This window comes from Glandiceps talaboti, chromosome 19, assembly GCF_964340395.1.
Source record: "Glandiceps talaboti chromosome 19, keGlaTala1.1, whole genome shotgun sequence".
Classification (NCBI taxonomy): Eukaryota; Metazoa; Hemichordata; class Enteropneusta; family Spengelidae; genus Glandiceps; species Glandiceps talaboti.
The window spans coordinates 20,877,663-20,899,462 of NC_135567.1; the positions used below are offsets into that span (position 1 = coordinate 20,877,663).

Genomic DNA, 21,800 nt, shown 5'->3' on the forward strand with positions numbered 1-21,800 from the left:
CCAGTAAAGGGTGGAGGTGAAAGCTATACAGAATTGTATTCTAGTTAAAGTCACATCTCCAGTATATGGTGGAGGTGAAAGCTATACAGAATTGCATTCTAGTAACAGTCACATCTCCAGTATCAGGAGGAGTTGAAGGTTGTACAGAATTGTATGCTAGTAACAGTCACATCTCCAGTATATGGTGGAGGTGAAAGCTATACAGAATTGTATGCTAGTAACAGTCACATCTCCAGTATATGGTGGAGGTGAAAGCTATACAGAATTGTATGCTAGTAACAGTCACATCTCCAATATACGGTGGAGGTGAAAGCTATACAGAATTGTACATTTCTTGCACATCAATTCTCGGTACTTGCAATAACAATTTTTACCTCACACTAAAGGGTCAAAATAGAACAAAAAGGTTGCCTCATTTCCATGCATGCATGCATGTAGTAATGTATATGCATGTGAATCATACACCATGGTGTCAAAGAAGACATTGAATGATTGTTATTTTCACGACATGCCTACGTGGCAAAATTCTATTTCGGTTGAGAAGAATGATTTTTTCTTGAAGTCAAAATCCTTCTGGATAAGTATACATCAACTGTGTGTATGATACTTCTATCTGATTCCCAACAGAGGACAATTTTGTCAGGCTGTAGACAGACAGTGTACAACAGCGACTCATTTGTATTCAAGCTAGAAAACTGAGGGTTATGGCTAGATTATGGGTAGAAGTACAGATGTATGGTTTGATTCTCACACATAGACCTAATTAACATTATCTACACAGGGAGGTGACACTGTACTACATCATCTATACAGGGAGATGACACTGTACTCTATCATCTATACTGGGAGATGACACTGTGCTACATGTACTTCAACTTGTATTCCACACTGAAATTCTAAAGCTAAGAAACCAAACATGGCTAAAAATAAATGGCATGACGACAACTTTGCAGACCACTGGAACGCCTGAACAAGCGAACTCATTGCTATTCAAGCTAAGGCGTTAGGATTAGGTTAAATTATGGATATCAATACAGTAAGACCCCCTAGAATAACCTGGTTTATACCACATTATAATGTGTGGACACACTCTTCTACTAGTAAAAGCTTACAATCAACCATTTCTCAAAAATAAAATTTCATCACAGCAAAATTGCAGCTCACTGTACCAACTGTACAAGAGGAACTCATTTGTATCCATGCTAAGGAGTTATGGTTAGGTTTAGATAATGGATAGCATTACAGTAAGACTCCCTAGCATGACCCCTGATTTGCATCATCTCAATAACAAGAAGGCACTTTTCTACACTGAAATACCAACTATGACAAATAAAATATGGCTAAAAGTAGAATTTCACAAACATAAAACACTGTACTATATTCACAGGGGTAGGAATAGCACACTGAAGCTAACACCAGAACCTGAGAATGAATACATGTATATCTAGAAAATATTACACTCAACAATGGACTGGAATTAAAATAGAAATTCCATAGTTATCAGAAACACAATGCTATAAAAGAAATTCCTGGAATACCTTCTAGACAAGACTAAAAATAGATTAGGAATTAATGAGATACCACAATGTATGACATGACTAAAACTAAAATGCTATTACAGTAATGTTATCCTGTCCGGATGGTGTCCTGCATACTGATTGACAATGGTATCAGATATACCATCACCAAACCCTTCTTATCATCTAAAGTACACAATCCCAAGTTTTACTTGTCTTAAGACATTTCATTCACTGGTCTGAATCTTATTTTGGTGAAAGACGCTTCATTCAGACACTGAGTCTTGTGGTAGAAGAGACAATCTCCAATCACTTGTTATAAACCATCAATATACATTTCTGCAGTGACGGTACTCTTCTGGTTTCAAGTCTATTTCTAAATTACAAACATACAGCTCTATAGAGTAAATTTATCTTATAGAATAGGGAACTTGTAATCCAGACTGAGCATGCTCAGATGCAAAGGACTATGGGATTATCTGTGGTTATTGTAATATCTTATCTGGAGCTACCGATGAAATAAACTTCCCACACAGGTCAGGGTAAATGTGAATTGATTATTGGTGGTTATAAGCAATGTAACAATATTGTTTACAATACTAATTTATTAGTATTTATTATCACATTTCCCATAATGCAACATTCAACATGGCAGGTTTGAAAGTTCCCAATTTCTAGTTCCTTTATCTAAATGTAGTCTCTATACAGAGTCCTAGATTTAAATTCACTACAGACACCATTTTTGAAGAATTCTACTTTGTGTCACTGCAGTCAAATATTTTATGGCAATTCTGAAGAAATTTAGATTTCATCAATAATATTTCTAGATTTCCCGATTTCATTAGTTTTGACAGAATTCTAAATTTCCTCATATGGTGTTTCTAGTCTTTGCAATATTGAGAAGTTCTAGATTTCATAACAGTATTGAGATACACTGGGGAAAGTTCTAGATTCCATAACAGTATTGAGATACACTGAGGAGAGTTCTACATTCCATAACTGTATTGAGATACACTGAGGAGAGCTCTAGATTCCATAACAGTATTGAGATACACTGAGGAAAGTTCTAGATTCCATAACAGTATTGAGATACACTGAGGAGAGCTCTAGATTCCATAACAGTATTGAGATACACTGAGGAGAGTTCTACATTCCATAACAGTATTGAGATACACTGAGGAGAGTTCTAGATTCCATAACAGTATTGAGATACACTGGGGAAAGTTCTAGATTCCATAACAGTATTGAGATACACTGAGGAGAGCTCTAGATTCCATAACAGTATTGAGATACACTGAGGAGAGTTCTACATTCCATAACAGTATTCATTCGACAATCAAGACTTCATTAGAGACTCAGCAGGCATACAAAGACTCCTTGTAATGACAAACTTAGCTAAATTGCACAGTCTTGCTCACTGAATTCTAATCTCGATTGTAGAGGTATTTCATTCAAAGTATACTATATTAGTCTGCAGTGTCATACATGAGAATGTGGTTGTGACATTATTGGTAGTCTGGGACGCGTAGTCTGCAAATCTATGCATTTAGACAGACATGTTCTTGTGTCAGAAGTTGAACTGATGAAGTTAAAAATCAATACTGTACAAAATGCGAGCCAAATTATAATGTTCTTGAAAATAAAAATGCTTTGTGTACTACTGTATTGGGAAAGAAAATGCCTCTGTTCATCATTTTTGGGAGACATGATCTACTCATGTTTTCCAAACATTTGAACAAGAATATTACGATCACATTTCATGACTTTTGGCAAAAGCCATACAGTATTCTCCAAAATTTGTCTTCAAGTAAATTGTACATTAGTGCTGTAAATCTATTTTTGCAACATCTGCACTTACCTGCCAAAATAATTTGAACAATTTCCCTCAAAATAATTTTAAAAATTCTTGTTCACCATCAAATTTTTAACACATCATCTTCATTTTAGACAAAAATCCTCCATAAATCCTGTCTCATTATTTTAGAATGAAAAGTAAAGGACTATCTCTGATTAATTTTGAAAAAACAACAATGTTCACAAAAATCGTTTCTTTACCTTTGACAAATGTCTGCAAGTGAAGGGATTAGAGTACCATAGTCAGTATCATTAGTGACCTTTGCAATAAAATCGTAATCAAACAGTAAATCACTACGTCTGTAAGATTACAATGGTACACTAAACACTTGAGATTAATTTCTCTGTAATTATGTTATTATGCTGTCAAATTTACGGTCCCTACTGCATCTCTTAACAAACTCATTCCTTGACAGAAGATATTCCAAATAGTCTTACAATTTAATCAGGATCACCCAGACTTTTTTTTTTCATTTGCATCAAGGCTAATAGTCTAAACAAAATTACTTCTCTCATCCCAACATATGACTTTCATTTATGTGTTACCTACAAAATCTTACGTTAAATTATTTACATTTCTGCTTGATTTTCTTTTTATCTTGTCAAAGCTACTCAAATGATGTGATACATTAAAACCTAAGTTTAGGTTAAGATTAAAATTTACATGTATTTATGTAATATAGCTGTGTGTGGAGAACAGTAGGAAAAGTTGGTCCAGAACGAAAGACTAATCCCATATAATCCTTCTTATGGCTCCACTGATAAGATAACACTAATGACAGAACCGTGGGATTGAATCACTGGCCTTCAAGTGTTACATGCAAAATTGCAAAAATGCACTTCCTGCTAAATTATGTTACTTTTACTCTTTCCCACACTGATATTTTTCAAAATGTGTATTTTTCATTTGCATTTCCAGCTAAATTATTTTACTTTCACTCTTTCCCATACTGATACTTTTCAAAACAAAATGTTTGTTTTTTGGGTTTTTTAAATTGTTGAAAATTTTCACAATTTTTTTTTTTTTTAAATTGTTGAAAATTTTCACCATATTTTAGACTGGAATGAAATAAATAGCTCTAAGATGTGAATTGACATCAAAATTTTGTTGAACAGATCATAATTTTAACACAAATTTTAACACAAAAATCTAGGCTCACCATGTAGTGTTGGTGTAGTCTGCTTATGACTGTGTTTGTCTAAAGGCTACATTTGCAAAATTAAATTAAATGAAAATGCTTTTTTAAACAAAATATTTCCTGCATTACGTTGTCTTCATTTATGTTGGAGACAACATATTTCAGGATATTTTTTTTTTAAATGGTCATTTAATATTTTTTTGAAAATGTAGCCATGATTTTTAGACAAAGTTTGTCACCGTAATTGAATATGCAAGATACAATGATTACGTGTCAAATGAATTTATACAAAACATAACAATTATATTTAAATTATAAGAAAAATTTCAATACATCAAGTTCAAAATAAAGTTAAAATGTGCTAAAAAGTTCCAGAAATATGACTATTTCAGTGAAATAGTTTAGGCGGGAAATGCAAGCTGTCGTCTGCCACAATTCCATCAAGAAGTTATAGTGAGTAAATCGTTTGAATTGAAACTCTACAGCCCTAATTTGACAAGTGTTTTAATCAAAATCCTTTATTTTCATTGCTCATCAATACTGCAAACTTCTTTTCGAGCAATGCCGATCTAGCAATCCAAAATTACCGATCTTGTAAAATCTGACTACTAGAACCCGATTGGCACCTTACTGTCTGTATGCGGTCTCAACTAATGAAATTACTTCTTGATGAAAACATCACTTCATGCATTACTTCTATGGCTTTACATTTTACTGACAGGATTTTCACTCAGCCTATCCATCCATCTATTTTTTTCACAATTTTTCACAGAACTATCATTCAGTATAATTTGCATATTCCCCTCATTTGCATACATCATGTGACCAAGATAATTTACATACTAGTACACAACTACCATGCATGTGACATTGCGTTAACATTTTACTCCAAGATTTTCACTAAGTGTAAGTTTTCATCTATCTAAATAATAAATGTTACTCACTTTGTATACTTTGAATAAATTCATTTGGCACATATTCATTGTATCTTGCATACTGATTAGTGACATTTGCATATTTGTGGTTAATTTGCATAATTTTAACATTCAGTACATTACAATACTCTGTTATCTGATCTCATTTCCATATCACTGATTCCCATGAAAGCAATATTTGCCTTTCTGAATCAGATTATTTTCATGAATATTTCATTTTCATATCTTACTACAGATTCCATCTCTACTTCAGTCTGATTGATATTGTAACCATGGTGATACAGACATATGAATGTGTTTCAAGTATATCAAAATTTCCACCTCTTTATTACCTCTTTCTGTTCAATAATCTCATTCAGTGAATTATTTCATCCAAGTATATAAATGTAGGTTCTTTATGAGTGTCATTACAACCAACAACTTATTCTAGGAGTGTTCACACTGGACTGGACTAAGTTGGCTCAGAGTCAACTCCAGTCTTTGTCTTTAGGCTAACAATGTATCACTCTGGTCCCCACAATGTGACTAGTAACAATGTATCACTCTGTTCCCACAATGTGACTAGTAACAATGTATCACTCTGGTCCCCACAATGTGACTAGTAACAATGTATCACTCTGGTCCCCACAATGTGACTAGTAACAATGTATCACTCTGGTCCCCCACAATGTGACTAGTAACAATGTATCACTCTGGTCCCCACAATGTGACTAGTAACAATGTATCACTCTGGTCCCACAATGTGACTAGTAAAAATGTATCACTCTGGTCCCCACAATGTGACTAGTAACAATGTATCACTCTGGTCTCCACAATGTGACTAGTAACAATGTATCACTCTGGCCCCACAATGTGACTAGTAACAATGTATCACTCTGGTCCCCACAATGTGACTAGTAACAATGTATCACTCTGGTCCCACAATGTGACTAGTAACAATGTATCACTCTGGTCTCCACAATGTGACTAGTAACAATGTATCACTCTGGTCTCCACAATGTGACTAGTAACAATGTATCACTCTGGTCCCCACAATGTGACTAGTAACAATGTATCACTCTGGTCCCCACAATGTGACTAGTAACAATGTATCAACAGTTACTCATAAAGTGTATCCAAATGTATCCACACAGCTATATCATTGAACTGGTCACATTCCAAGTATAGGCAGTTGACAACATTTGTCAATAAATGAGAAAGTGTGAAAAGTCAGATGTCAGTGACACCCATTAGTCTTCACTAAATTATCATTTACAGATACCACGACTATTCTGATGAGAAAAGACAAACTTGTTCATGTCAAAGCAAGGGATTTTATCGGATCTACCATTCTCATTACTGATGTTTCAGATTTCATACTATCAAAATTGATTGAGATGAAGTTCTTGACTGTATATGTTTTGTAGAAAAACATTTCTCCTTTGAGTTGATATTTAAAAGTGCTGTTAATGCCCGTATTTAGAATATTAAATTTTTAAGCAAAAATGTTAGTCATCATTGTTGAATATAAAACGTTCTACGCATAGCAAGATGGCCTTCACTAAATTCACATTTTTAAAAAATAATTCTTAAAAATAAAACACCTCATTCATACAAATATTTTTACATAAATCCATAATTTATGAGAATTTCTTTCATTCAGGTCCAAAATAATGTTGAAATTATTTCGAAAGTCACAGAAAACAAGAATTTTTTACAACTAATTTTGGCGGGGAAATTGTACCATGTTAAATTTGTGCAGGTATTTTGTGATAAATAACCATAATTTCAACAATTCAAGTCTAAAATTCATTCAAATGTGTGGAAACATTATAGAATCATTCAAGACACAAATTTAGCAACAAAGTACTTGATCAGAAAATTGCCCTAGAAATGTGTTGATTTATGATGCAATTCGCACTGTGAAATATTTGACAGGAGGAATGTTCAACTTGTATGATCCACATAGCACAGTTAATCACACACACTACGACAGCTAGCATGTCACCCTAGGTAATCACAGATACTATGACAGCTGGCCTGTCACACTAGCCTAGAGGTAATCTCACATATTACAGCTAGCATGTCACATTAGCCTAGGTAATCTCACATATTACAGCTAGCATGTCACCCTAGGTAATCTCACATACTACTATAGCTAGCCTGTCAACCTAGGTAATCTCACATATTACAGCTAGTCTGTCACCCTAGGTAATACCACATACTACGACAGCTAGTCTGTCACCCTAGGTAATACCACATACTACGACAGCTAGTCTGTCACCCTAGGTACTACCACATATTACAGCTAGTCTGTCACCCTAGGTAATACCACACATTACAACAGCTAGTCTGTCACCCTAGGTAATACCACACACTATGATAGCTAGTGTATCACCCTAGGTAATCTCACATACTACGACAGCTAGTCTGTCACCCTAGGTAATACCCCATACTATGATAGCTAGTCTGTCACCCTAGGTAATCTCACATACTATGATAGCTAGTGTATCACCCTAGGTAATCTCACATACGATGACAACTAGTCTGTCACCCTAGGTAATCTCACATACTATGATAGCTAGTGTATCACCCTAGGTAATCTCACATACTACGACAGCTAGCATGTCACCCTAGGTAATCTCACATACGACGACAGCTAGTGTATCACCCTAGGTAATCTCACATACGACGACAGCTAGTCTGTCACCCTAGGTAATACCACACATTACAACAGCTAGCCTGTCACCCTAGGTAATCTCACACACTATGACAGCTAGTCTGTCACCCTAGGTAATACCACACACTATGACAGCTAGTCTGTCACCCTTGGTAATACCACACACTATGACAGCTAGTCTATCACCCTAGGTAATCTCACACACTATGACAGCTAGTCTGTCACCCTTGGTAATACCACACATTACAACAGCTAGCCTGTCACCCTAGGTAATCTCACACACTATGACAGCTAGTCTATCACCCTAGGTAATCTCACATACCAATACTACAATAGCTAGCCTGTCATCCTAGCCTAGGTAATCGAGATCTACATGTAATGTAGGGGTCTTTTTACTATAGTCAGATGTCACTTTGGAGAATGAACATGAGTGACATAGGGGGCCCTCGTGATCTGCATGTAATGTAGGGGTCTTTTTACTTGTTTGAAATAATTGTATTTGTAAAATACAGAATCCCTCCATATCACAATTCATTTATTACTTTCAGCAAAAAAAATGAATGACAAGCAGACCCTAAATCATTTATTAGTAACCTAGGGGATATTTTGAGAGAAGCTTGGGATGAGTGCTTCTTTGAGCATCGAATCAACTTATCCTTCTTGATGCAAATGAAATATGATAGACCTTGGGATTTATGAGTAACCTGGGGGTCCTTGTCAGTTTGGGAAGATTTCTTCTCCCTAAGCTACAAATATTTATCAATCCTACTCTGCGCAATAAAAACATAACTGACATAGGAGCCTTCAAATATGAATTAATAGTTTGACACACAGTCATATCACACAACCCTATAGTTGTACATGGTACATTTATTCATCACACCATATCACACAACCCTATAGTTGTACATGGTACATTTATTCATCACACCATATCACACAACCCTATAGTTGTACATGGTACATTTATTCATCACACCATATCACACAACCCTATAGTTGTACATGGTACATTTATTCATCACACCATATCATACAACCCTATAGTTGTACATGGTACATTTATTCATCACACCATATCATACAACCCCATAGTTGTACATGGTACATTTACTCATCACACCATATCACACAACCCCATAGTTGTACATGGTACATTTATTCATCACTCCATATCATACAACCCTATAGCTGTACATGGTACAGTTATTCATCACACCATATCATACAACCCTATAGTTGTACATGGTACATTTATTCATCACACCATATCATACAACCCTATAGCTGTACATGGTACATTTATTCATCACACCATATCATACAACCCCATAGTTGTACATGGTACATTTATTCATCACTCCATATCATACAACCCCATAGTTGTACATGGTACATTTATTCATCACACCATATCATATAACCCTATAGTTGTACATGGTACATTTATTCATCCGCCATATCTTAGAATATCAGAAATCATATGCACTATCTAATTTCACAATGTTACTGAATTCTAAAGAGTGGTTTGATAATAACTTCTCAATGTATACCAATGTTACTAAATCTTAGAGTTGCTTGACAACATCTCAAGATTACCGATACCGATGATACTGATCCATATCATCAATCTCAAGAACACCAGTTTTTTTTTTATTTGTCTTATTCTGAACATGAATTATATCTTGATTCTTATTTGACTCTGGATTATACCAGGTTTACTATTTCTTACTTTATATTCATTATAATAGAACGTGCTTCTGATAAAATATCACTTCTAATATCACTTCTAATATCCCTTCTAATATCAGTTGTATTATCACTTCTAATATCACTTCTATTATCACTTCTAATATCTGCTTTTTCCTTCAATTTCAATCACTGATGTGTTGACTTATTCTATTTTGAAATCTGATCAGAAAAAGAATAGATTTATTCTGATGTGATTCTGTGTTATACAGGGTTTAACATTTCACACTTTATATTCAAATTACAAAATTTGTTTTTGATTAAAAATATCAATTCTGATATCAGTTCACATATGCTCTTCCATTCGTTTACTGTCTTGTTACCCTCGCCTCAATAACAGAATTCTCAGTACCTGTAAAACATTTTACCTCACGCTAGACGGTCAAAATACAGCAAGAAGGTCGACTTATCCTTACGTGCGCCTATACTATTAGTAATACATATGAAACAAGTGGAGCTAAAGTTATAGTTTCGACCAAGAAATGGAATGTCCATTATTTTTATGATGCAACTTAGACGTACTATTTTTTTTTTCAGGTACCAAGAAATATATGATTTGTCCTACCCCAATTTATACAAGGTTTAGTGTTTCTCTGAATTATATTCAAATCACAAAATGTGCTTTTCAAAAAAATTGTCTCAATATGAGTTAAAATATCTGCTTTTAAAAAAAAATTTCAACAACAATATTATGATTAAGTCTATTCTGATTCTGGGATATACTGGGTTTAGTGTTTCTCACTTTATATTCATTTCACAAAATAAGCTTTATGGCAGCCACTTTGACTATTTTGTGATAATTAACAACTACGTTGAATTTGGCAGTCATTTTGGATATTTTGTAGTTAGAGCTTGGCAGCCATATTGAATTAAGCAGCCATTTTGAACATTCTGCAATAACATGGCGGCCATTTTGAATACTTTACAGGCCTATTCAGCAGCCATATTGAATTTAGCAGTTATTTTGAATATTTTACAATCATATGCAGCAACCTTACATGTATTGAATTCGGCAGCTACATGTATATCAATACTAAATCTATTTGGCAATTAAAAGTTACAGGATTAATGTGGAATTTGGTGGCCATATTGGATCAGCTGGGTGTATTGGATCGACTATTCAAACCATCGGTATTTAAAATAGCAGTCATATTGATGCTGGTGACTGTGGAATAAAGTGAGAGAAATAATTAATTGGTAGTCCAATTCCCACTGCAACACAGCACAAATTACACATTTGGAGGGCTCCCAGGAGTCTGATAAAGTAGAAACTCAGGGCAGAGCAATTACTAACATGGCTCTGTAGTTAATTGTGTGAACTATTGCAGGATTTGTACATAGTAGTCTATTCATTTGTATTTCCTAATGTATTTTATATGTTAATTCATTACAAACATCTAGAAATGTAATCTTTGTGCCTTCATGTCTCACAGTCCTTGCTTCATGCATCCAGTGACAAATTGTATATCAAAACTGACCACTTTTGATGTCTGTCTATGTGTCTCCATGCTTCATGCATCCAGTGACAAATTGTATCAAAACTGACCACTTTTGATGCCTATGTCTGTGTGTCTCCATGCTTCATGCATCCAGTGACAAATTGTATCAAAACTGACCACTTTTGGTGTCTATGTCTGTGTGTCTCCATGCTTCATGCATCCAGTGACAAATTGTATCAAAACTGACCACTTTTGGTGTCTCTGTCTGTGTGTCTCCATGCTTCATGCATCCAGTGACAAATTGTATCAAAACTGACCACTTTTGATGTCACTGTCTCTGTGTCTCCATGCTTCATGCATCCAGTGACAAATTGTATCAAAACTGACCACTTTTGATGTCACTGTCTCTGTGTCTCCATGCTTCATGCATCCAGTGACAAATTGTATCAAAACTTGGGCACATTTTGAGACATCTTTCACTTATAATGTCTGTCTTTTCATGCGTGGTTACAAATTCTATCTGAAACTTTACTACTTCTTCCAGTACACATGTACACGTCTCTGTCCACTCTTGTTTTGCACTCACTGCAACAAAGTTTGTCTGAAAAATGACCACTGTTTGCAACTGTCCAAGTACATGTCTTCTCAAACCTTAGCAAAAAACACTGATTTCACAACACAATTCACAACTAGTTTCATACCTCGGTAGGCTATTTATAAAGACACAGTCATCCAATAATTGAGATAAAGTTGAAAACACTATTGATTTTATATTCTCACCTGTCATTTAATCATGTCAGATTCAAGTATTCCTAGCTTGATAAAACACCACTTCACACATTCTACACTTTGTGAAAACAGTCAGTGTAAACATCTACTTTTATGCATACACACGTACACTGCCATCATCTTTACAATTTTATAGTCTTTTTACTCACACCTCGTTAATTTTATTAAATAAAAGCCATACTTTAAATCTTAGAACTGTATTTACTCCTTAACTGTTACAATCACCTTACTTATTTTTCTTAAATGTCAGGTGAAACATGATAAGAGAAACATTCTACATCTCACAGTCACATCTCCACACCTGTAACAATTACATACAATTACATACAATTATTTTACTATTACAACTGCAAATTCCATGTTTTAAGGCATGACCAAACATTCTACATCTCACAGTCACATCTCCACACCTGTGACAATTACATACAATTATTTTACTATTAAAACTGCAAGTTCCATGTTTTAAGGCATGACCAAACAGTTCTAACAAATTAAAACGATTAATTATGAATAATTTTGTAATTCATCTTCCTTCAGACAAGTTCAGTGCTAACACGTGGCTGGTACACTAACACATCACCAGTATGTGTTAACAACTGGAAGGGTTAATGTCTACACCAGTCCTGTGTTCACACCAGACTAGCTCAGTGCTGGCACTAGGCTGGCACTAACACCTCACCAGTATGTGTTAGCAACTGGAAGGGTTAATGTCTACACCAGTCCTGTGTTCACACCAGACTAGCTCAGTGCTGGCACTAGGTTGGCACTAACACCTCACCAGTATGTGTTAACAACTGGAAGGGTTAATGTCTACACCAGTCCTATGTTAACACCAGACTAGTTCAGTGCTAACACTAGGCTGACACTAACACCTCACCAGTATGTGTTAGCAACTGGAAGGGTTAATGTCTGCACCAGTCCTGTGTTCACACCAGACGAGTTCAGTGCCAACACTAGGCTGACACTAACACCTCACCTGTATGTGTGAGCAACTGAAAGGGTTAATGTCTACACCAGTCCTATATTCACACCAGACTAGTTCAGTGCTAACACTAGGCTGGCACTAACAGTAACACCTCACCAGTACATGTATGTATTAGCAACTGGACGGGTTAATGCCTGCACAATTCCTACATTAACTAATTTGGTAGTCTAGGATTAGGAACAATGTTTAGTGGTCTATGTGTCTATGTTCTTAGTCTTGCTGCCAGACTCATGACTATCGTCCCTTAGCTTTGTAAGGCACACGAAGCTGCAAGAAGTAACACTTTAGTCCCGAGTCTGGCTAGAAGCGTTTGGAAAGGAATGTGATGTCATCATTATGTGGGGTTGGTCAAAGTATACAAATAACCTCTCAACACAGGTCACAACCCTGCGATCATAACAAAGACGCACAGTGGTGGTAAGCAAGGTGGGGTTTTCTCATTTACTTTCTTCATTTTCAACAAAAGGGCAAAAACAGCAGCTTGTTTTCTTCCTCTTCATTACGCAATGAACAATGAGTGACGTTGTCATTCACTGAAGTAAATCAATCCTTAACACAAGATTAGTCGCTATTTATAACAGACTCCACCTGGATATAGAATATTCAGTAGCTAGTATGTTTGAACAGATCGTTGATTCGCTAGTTTCACTGGTGGGTATTTCTATTCTTCCGCTTCCTGCCAGACTTGGGACTAAAGTCTCTCACTTCTTATGGCTTCGACGATTGGGCGGCACTTCGCGTGCTTTACAAAGCTAAGGAACAATAGTCATGAGTCTGGCAGTGAGACTAACATGTCCAAGACTGCTGCTAATTTTGAGTTCTATGTAGCCATTAATCCCTAAGGATTTCTAGAGTCACGTTGAAGTCTATGAGTTCTATGTAGCCATCAATCCCTAAGGATTTCTAGAGTCACGTTGAAGTCTATTAGTTCTATGTAGCCATCAATCCCTAAGGATTTCTAGAGTCACGTTGAAGTTTATAATTTCTCTCTAACACCTCTATTGAGATTCATATCATGACTACAGCTTTTATCTCTGATAAATTCTTAATGAGTATTTTTATTTTCTGAGTATTTTAGGGACTGTTCTGCAAGTCAATGAACACTAATCAGATTATCAAAGCCCACCTGGAGTTCTTTTTAAATCTTAATTTTCTACGAGTCAAATGTGAAAGCATCTCATTAATCAATGTCAAATTCTCATACTTTTCTGGCTTTCAATCTTTACATGTACTACCAGTATATGTTGTTAAAATCATATCACTTGGAAAGTAAAAACATGTAATTTTACACCAATTACCTACATGTACATGTAAATGTACAAGATTGTTGTACCTTGTCGTTTTGTTATGTTTCTTATTTGTTATAGTTTCTATGGTAATCTTGAACATCGAATATATAAACCTAGAAGTACGAGTGTGCTTGTTAGTCACAAAGGGGATACAAGCTTGACTAGCTTTGCTATTTCTTGATCCCTTTCGTCATTTATTCTGTATTTGTATTTTTTTTTTAAGATTAATTTTTATTATTATTATATTGGTGAATAAACTTATTATTAAAATGCTGAAAAAGGGAGTATTTAATCAAACATTTCACAATCGATTACATTAAAATGAAAATCAGACAAATTGATCAACTTACCAAGACTGTCTTGACAGATCCGTCCAACATCTTTGCCCTCAAGGGACGCATTTTCTTCTTGTACTCCAAGAGATCCTGTGTGAAAAAAATACAAGAAAACAATTTTATTAGCTTTCATCAAATTTTAGTATCATTACATTAGTTTTTTTCTACTCTGCAGTATTTACGAGTACAAAAAGTTTTCAGTATTTTTGTAGATTAAGATATATTGTGCCGCAGGGATAAATTTCATTGAAAATTAAAGGTTTTAAAATCTTTCCGAACTGTGCCATATGGAAGCTGGTCTTTTTGAAATAATTAAAGCAACAATCTTTTTATTTTCCCATCGAGTTAACATTGTATTTGGTGGCCATATTTGGATTCTAGAGTTAACATCATATTTAGTGGCCATATTGGATTCTAGATTTAACATCGTATTTGGTGGCCATATTGGATTCTAGCGTTAACATCGTATTTAGTGGCCATATTGGATTCTAGTGTTAACATCGTATTTGGTGGCCATATTTGGATTCTAGAGTTAACATCATATTTGGTGGCCATATTGGATTCTAGAGTTAACATCGTATTTGGTGGCCATATTGGATTCTAGAGTTAACATCATATTTGGTGGCCATATTGGATTCTAGAGTTAACATCGTATTTGGTGGCCATATTGGATTCTAAAATGGTGAAATTTTGATAACATTTAATTTTTAAATTAAACCTCTATTTAAAAAATTTATGACTTTTTTTGGCTTTAACTGAAAGCAAGTTGATTGTTCTTAAAGTAACAGCAAATATTTAATCAGTTTAACTTCATGGCAGTTTAACATTGACATAGCCACTTGCAGTTCAGTATGGCTATATTGAAAACAATTTGCTTGAACCTATACAAGTTTATCTTTTATCAAAGTTCAAGTTTTCATAAATATCATTTTCAGCTAAAATTTTGATAAAAGTCAAATGAATAACATAACTTTGAAATTAAAATCAAGTGAATATTGATTAAAAATTGAGGGGGGGGACTTGTCAAATAATGTTGTAATAATGCAAAGTATTGAACAGGATATAAAATAGGACAATATTTTGATAATTAGTCAAAAATAGGACAGAAATTCTGATATTTCAAAAATATGACAAAAATTTTGATAATACATCAAAAATATGACAAAATATTGAAAATATGTCGGTTCAATTCTTAGTTATTGAGCAGAGATCAGGCAGATTATAGGATTAGGTAGATAATCTCACTCCTTTCACTTGAAGCAATGGATTATGAGATTTATGATATCTGGTATTAGCTCCTTTGTTGAAAGACATATTTCAACACAATTAGAGATTAATATAATTAAATCATATACAGAAATAGTCATATTAACACAGAAATTTGATATCACTCCATAAATATTAATCATTTAGATAATTTACATCTGAATCAAAGTCACAATATGGCATAATTTTTAAAGAACCTTGACCTCAAAATTTACATGTACAACATTTATCAGAGTCAACGATTCAAATTTAATAAAAATATGCAGAAATTTATTATTTTTAACAAATTTTGATTTGATTAAACAACATGAATAATGGTCATTTTTATGATTTAAGTAAAAAATAAATGTCCAATATTTCATGGAAAAAGATCATTTTTTCAAGACAAATACATATTTATCAATTTTTTTTTTTATATCTAGTTTTTTGCTGTAATAATACTCAGTTTCCTAGGCACTCTATGAGCTCTGTGAGTGAGTTACATAGTCAAAGTTATCTAGCATCATGAGCATCAAGTTTGAACACTATAGATTCTGCCCAGATTATATCACCAATGCTATATACATTGTATCTGACATGACAATTCACACACACCATTTGTTTTCACAGATTTCTAAAGTTCCCAGAGACATAAATTACAGACAGAAGGAAACATGTGAACAAGGTTGTTGGAATGCTTGGAGAAGATAATTGCTACATTTATAACAGATATCTTCTGAATATATACCTCAACAGTTTTAAGTTAAAGTATATGACATAACAACTCACAGAAACCATTCATTTCTAGGATTAAACTTTCTAAAGTTCACAGGCAGAGACATAAATTCAAAAGGTTGTTGGAACGCTTGGAGAAGATTATTGGTAAGTATATAATAGATACTCTCTGACTATATCTCAACATTTGTAAGTTAAAGTACATGTATATGACATAACAACTCACAGAAACCATTCATTTCAGGGATTAAACTTTCTAAAGTTCACAAGAAGTAATGATAACAGACACAGGCGTCATGTTTGTATAGCAAAGGTTGTTCTGTAGTCACATTGACAGAATATCACTGGTAAATATTTAGCATACTACATGTAGTATATGATAGATACGCTTTGACTGTCATGATGATTGAATGTTTGTCATTACATAGCGTATTTGGAAAAAGATCCATGCTCGAGATAAAACGGTGAACAACAAAATTTATATGCACACTTAAAATCTCTATGGGTCAGTGTGTGACACAACAATTTGCAGAAACCATTAGTTTTATGGATTGCCTTTCTACGTCTCAATACAGGAGATATGAGTAAGAAACAAAGGTGACTTTTGTAACAAAGGTTAGCAAAAGATCAATGGTAAAGTCAAATGAACGCTGCATATACCAAGACTATATTTGTATTTTATGATACTACTATGACTGGTTCTACATTAAGTGTTTGACATTAGTATTCAAAGACACCATTAGTTCTTGGATTAAATTTTCTACATTTCACAAAACAGAGATATAAATTACAGATATAAGTGACTTTTGTAACAATGAATGTGTAGAGTTACATGCAACGCTTGGAGAATATCATTGCTGAAGTAAAGGCATATCATATATCTCTGCAAAAACTCTTTCAATTCTGAATTGTAGATGTATGACTGCATGATGTGTATCCACCAAAAGTCCATCGAATGTAGCAATATCTCCATAGCTACAAATATGCAAATATCCTAAATGGATATTGCTACAAATATGCAAATATCCTACATGAATATTGCTACAATTAGGTAATAAATCTTAACAAACAAGGCAAATGTCCTAAACTGCTACAATTGTGTAAATATCCCATGCTGGTACAAATATGTAAATACCCTCCATTGCTACAAAATATGTAAATTGTCCACATTGCAACAAATATGCAAATACACTTAATTGTTAAAATATTCAAGCATCAACCACTGCTACAAATATGCAAATTCCTATGAATATTTAACGACCATACATAGCTAAACAAATATGCAAATGTCCTGCACTGCACCATGTCCCTTAGTCTTTGAAGTATTCACAGAGTTTAACATTGAAAGACATAACAGCAATTGGGATGCAAATAATGCATACATCACTTAACTGTGCAAAGAAAGAAAGCGGTGATCGTGAAGATGGTATCATGTATAATGTTTTATCAACTCCTCAGCTATCAATAAATATCTACTAATGACTCCCTACAGACTGCACACTAAATAAACCACGACTACCTGCAATATTATCGAGTTGATTACTGAATACCAATTTTGTATTTTTGTGATTTTTAACATTTTTTTTGTACAACTATGTTGCTATAATGGTCGACGTTTTTTTATATATATGTACGACTACACTGCTATAGTGGTAAATGTTTTTTTTACATACAACTATGCTGGTATAGTGGTCAATAATTTTTATATGTACAACTATGCTACTATACTGTCAATGTTTTTTATACATTGGACAAAAATGTCCTTTTCAGAGTGTTCTAGTTAAATTTGGACAAAAATGTCCTTTTCAGAGTGTTCTACTAAAATTTCGACAAAAATGTCCTTTTCAAAATGCATATTGTTGTCTCTCCCTATCATTTCATAAAACAAAATGCAATTCAATTTTGAAAACTGGACATATTTTCTGCTTTGATATCAAATTCACCTTGAAGTTTGGCAAATGATTATCTATCGGACATGACTGGGGGCTCACAATAATCTGTGAGAGATAGTACTTTACCAGACGACATGATGGAGGATAGTATTGTACTGGACAGGATGTAGGGCTGAGAGTAATCAGTACAAGACACTATTTCCTTCAGCATTACACAATTCATTGCCAGATAATAATCAGCTAATAGGGTCCATTCATGAGTTTGCTGAAATAAGAAACACTACAGACATTCTAGACCACAGGAAGACGTATGGAATGCAACATGAAAAAGCTTTCTGAGGTCCAACTTTTTTGCCAGGCGTCTCCATCCAAATTATGCAAGAGTCTGAAAATCTGACCAGATTTCTTTCCTTCCTGAGTTACTGAGGTTTCCTAAACCTAGGGAAAACACTGAACACAATAATTTATAAGAAACTGTCAATTTTATACTAAATGTTGCCCTTGTTCCTTTCTTAGTTACTGGGTTCCCCAAAGCTTAGCAAAAACACTGGATGCACTGCAATAAACAATAACTATATTGTATATGTGACGGAAACCCCCCACCCCCCACCCCACCTCTCTCAGTTACTGGTGTGTCCCACACTTTAGCACAAACTCAATAAATGGCAACAAAAAATTGCAACAAGACAACCCCCCACCCCACCTCTCTCAGTTACTGGGGTGTCCCACACCTTAGCACAAACTGAATAAATGTCAACACAAAATTGCCATGAGACAACCCCCAACCCCACCCCTCTCAGTTACTGTGGTGTCCCCCACACCTTAGCAAAATCAGTTTAAATACACAATGTCAATAAGACTGGAACCCCATCCCTCTCAGTTTACTGGGGTTCCCCAAATGTTAGCAAATAAATGGTAATACACAATGTAAATGTGACTAAAAACCCACTACAGCCCCCACCTGTCAATCACGGGTAATCTTGTAAAGTGAATAATGGAGAATGTATTAACACGGATCAGTTTTTCAAATTTGAACGACTAAAAGTGAAACACTTCCTCTGTAGTGGTACATATTTACTGCACTGCATTCATATATATTTGGTATTAGAGTTTACACTTTGAATTAAGGAAATGGTTATACCTGAGTTGTCCACCGGCACTCTCTCATCTACAATTCATCATGGCTGTGCCTAGACCACACCACTTTATGAAATTGAGATTTATTAAGAAATGGCTGCAGGCAAATCACACTCTACTAAACATTCAACCACTTACGTGAAAAGATTATCTCTAAAAAAAAAAATTCAATTGACTCGGTTTGCTTCCATCAGTGGAGTCAATCGGTTGGTTATTTATTGTGAGTCACTTTCTGTTTTTGTCTTCAGGGCAAACCTACATTGTATGGTTGTGAAAGTACAAAAGACGTACCTCAAGCACTTACACTTAGAAGTCACTCACAACAAATCTTAAAGCATACATTTACTATACATAGAAATGTTCAAACAGTTCTTGATTCCTGTGACTACAATACATCCCATAATACTTCATAGATTGACTTCTAAAAGAGATTCTATAAGGCCTGAATTGTAGTAATATCATTTTAAGTGCAAGTACTCCTCTCTTTTCTCTTTCAATTTACTCACTCTCTTTCTTTGCACACAAGTGTCTCTATCTTTTACCATTGTCTGTCTCTGTCTGTCTGTCTGTCTGTCTGTCTGTCTGTCTGTGTCTCCAATTCTTTCTCTAACCACCCCTCTTTTTATTTTGTTTCTATTTCTCTTTTAGTATACTCTCCCAGTCCTTCCTTTATATATCTATCTGCTGCATTTCTCCTTCTCCATCTCCTTGTCTCTCTGTCTCTGTCCCTGTCTCTGTCCTGTCTGTCCCTGTCTCTGTCTCTCTTTCTCTCTCGCTGTCTTTCTGTCTGTCTGTCTGTCTGTCTGTCTGTCTGTCTGCCTGTCTCTCTCTCAATATGCATCTGTGTCTCTATCTATCTGTCTGTCTGTCTGTCTCTGTCTGTCTCTGTCTCTCTCTTATGTCTCTCTCTCTCTCTCTCTCTCTCTCTCTCTCTCTCTCTCTCTCTCTCTCTCTCTCTCTCTCTCTCTCTCTCTCTCTCTCTCTCTCTCTCTCTCTCTCTCTCTCTCTCTCTCTCTCTCTCTCTCTCTCTCTCTCTCTACTTTTTCCTCAAGAAACACTCTTTGCAAGGGAGATGTTAACATATTACACTACAAATATGCATGATATGGTAATAATTGATCACCATGTATATTCATGATGCTGTGTTCAATTGACATTTGCATATTGATCAGAGTTGGTTAACAGTTGTACATTGACCACTCATAAATATTCACAAGGTGACATTTGATCATAAATATTCACAAGTCACATACCTTCCCCATAGTCATGAATATTCATGAGCTGGAGGTCCTTTGATGTACTCATGCATATTCATGAGGTGTCATTTTATTGATGTAATCAATAAATCATTAACTGTGCAAGATTCATTTCCTTACCAACCACTCACAGCTGGCGTTATATAAATAGTTTTAATTCACCTACCAACCACTCACAGCTGGCGTTATATAAATACAGTTTTAATTCACTTAGTCTTTTTTTCTAGAGATTCCAATAAACTGCGATATCAATTCCTGACATAGTAATACTCAGAGAAAACCATTTATATCCACTGACACACTACGATTAAATTTCCTGAAACAATACTACTTTGCATGTAAATAACCATACCCATCGGTCTACTTCTTTTCTTAAGCCTGTATGATTGTCTCGATAACAATACCAGTGTTAAGCCCTCATTTTTCAAGTTGTTAGTGATTTTTCTGTTTTTCTTCATTGACAGCTGCAGGCAATGAGGAAGTTGATCAAGCAACTAATTTTGATACACTTAGGTGGTTCAAATTTCACTTGAATTTGAATATGTAATTTTTTAGAAGACTCCTTAACTTGTATCACATTAAAGGATTGTAATTGATTAGAGGATGTCATTTTTTTTTCAAACGTTGAAATGAAATGAAAATTTATTTCCTTGTAAAGGTCTCAATTTCCATCACATCAAAGTTGTAAAGATATCAGAAATATTCCTGAGTTTCCAGAACATTTTACTGGGTTTAAAAACAGAGTTACCTCTACACAATCGTAGAGGATTCACTGACAACAAAGTATGGCTTGAATGAGATCATGTGAAGACTGAAACCTTTCAATGTTTTGGTTTTTATATTAC

At 34.7% G+C, this 21,800-nt stretch overlaps 1 protein-coding gene across 5 annotated transcripts in view; it reads right to left on the reverse strand.

Moving 5' to 3' along the window:
- The window catches only part of LOC144449898 (talin-1-like), a 209,060-nt gene that overhangs the window by 106,203 nt on the left and 81,057 nt on the right, over positions 1 to 21,800 (reverse strand). For all 5 annotated transcript variants that reach the window (XM_078140446.1, XM_078140447.1, XM_078140443.1 and 2 more), the window contains exon 5: positions 14,706 to 14,780. In XM_078140446.1, the coding sequence (XP_077996572.1) occupies positions 14,706 to 14,780 (75 nt within the window). The remainder of the gene's footprint in view (positions 1 to 14,705; positions 14,781 to 21,800) is intronic.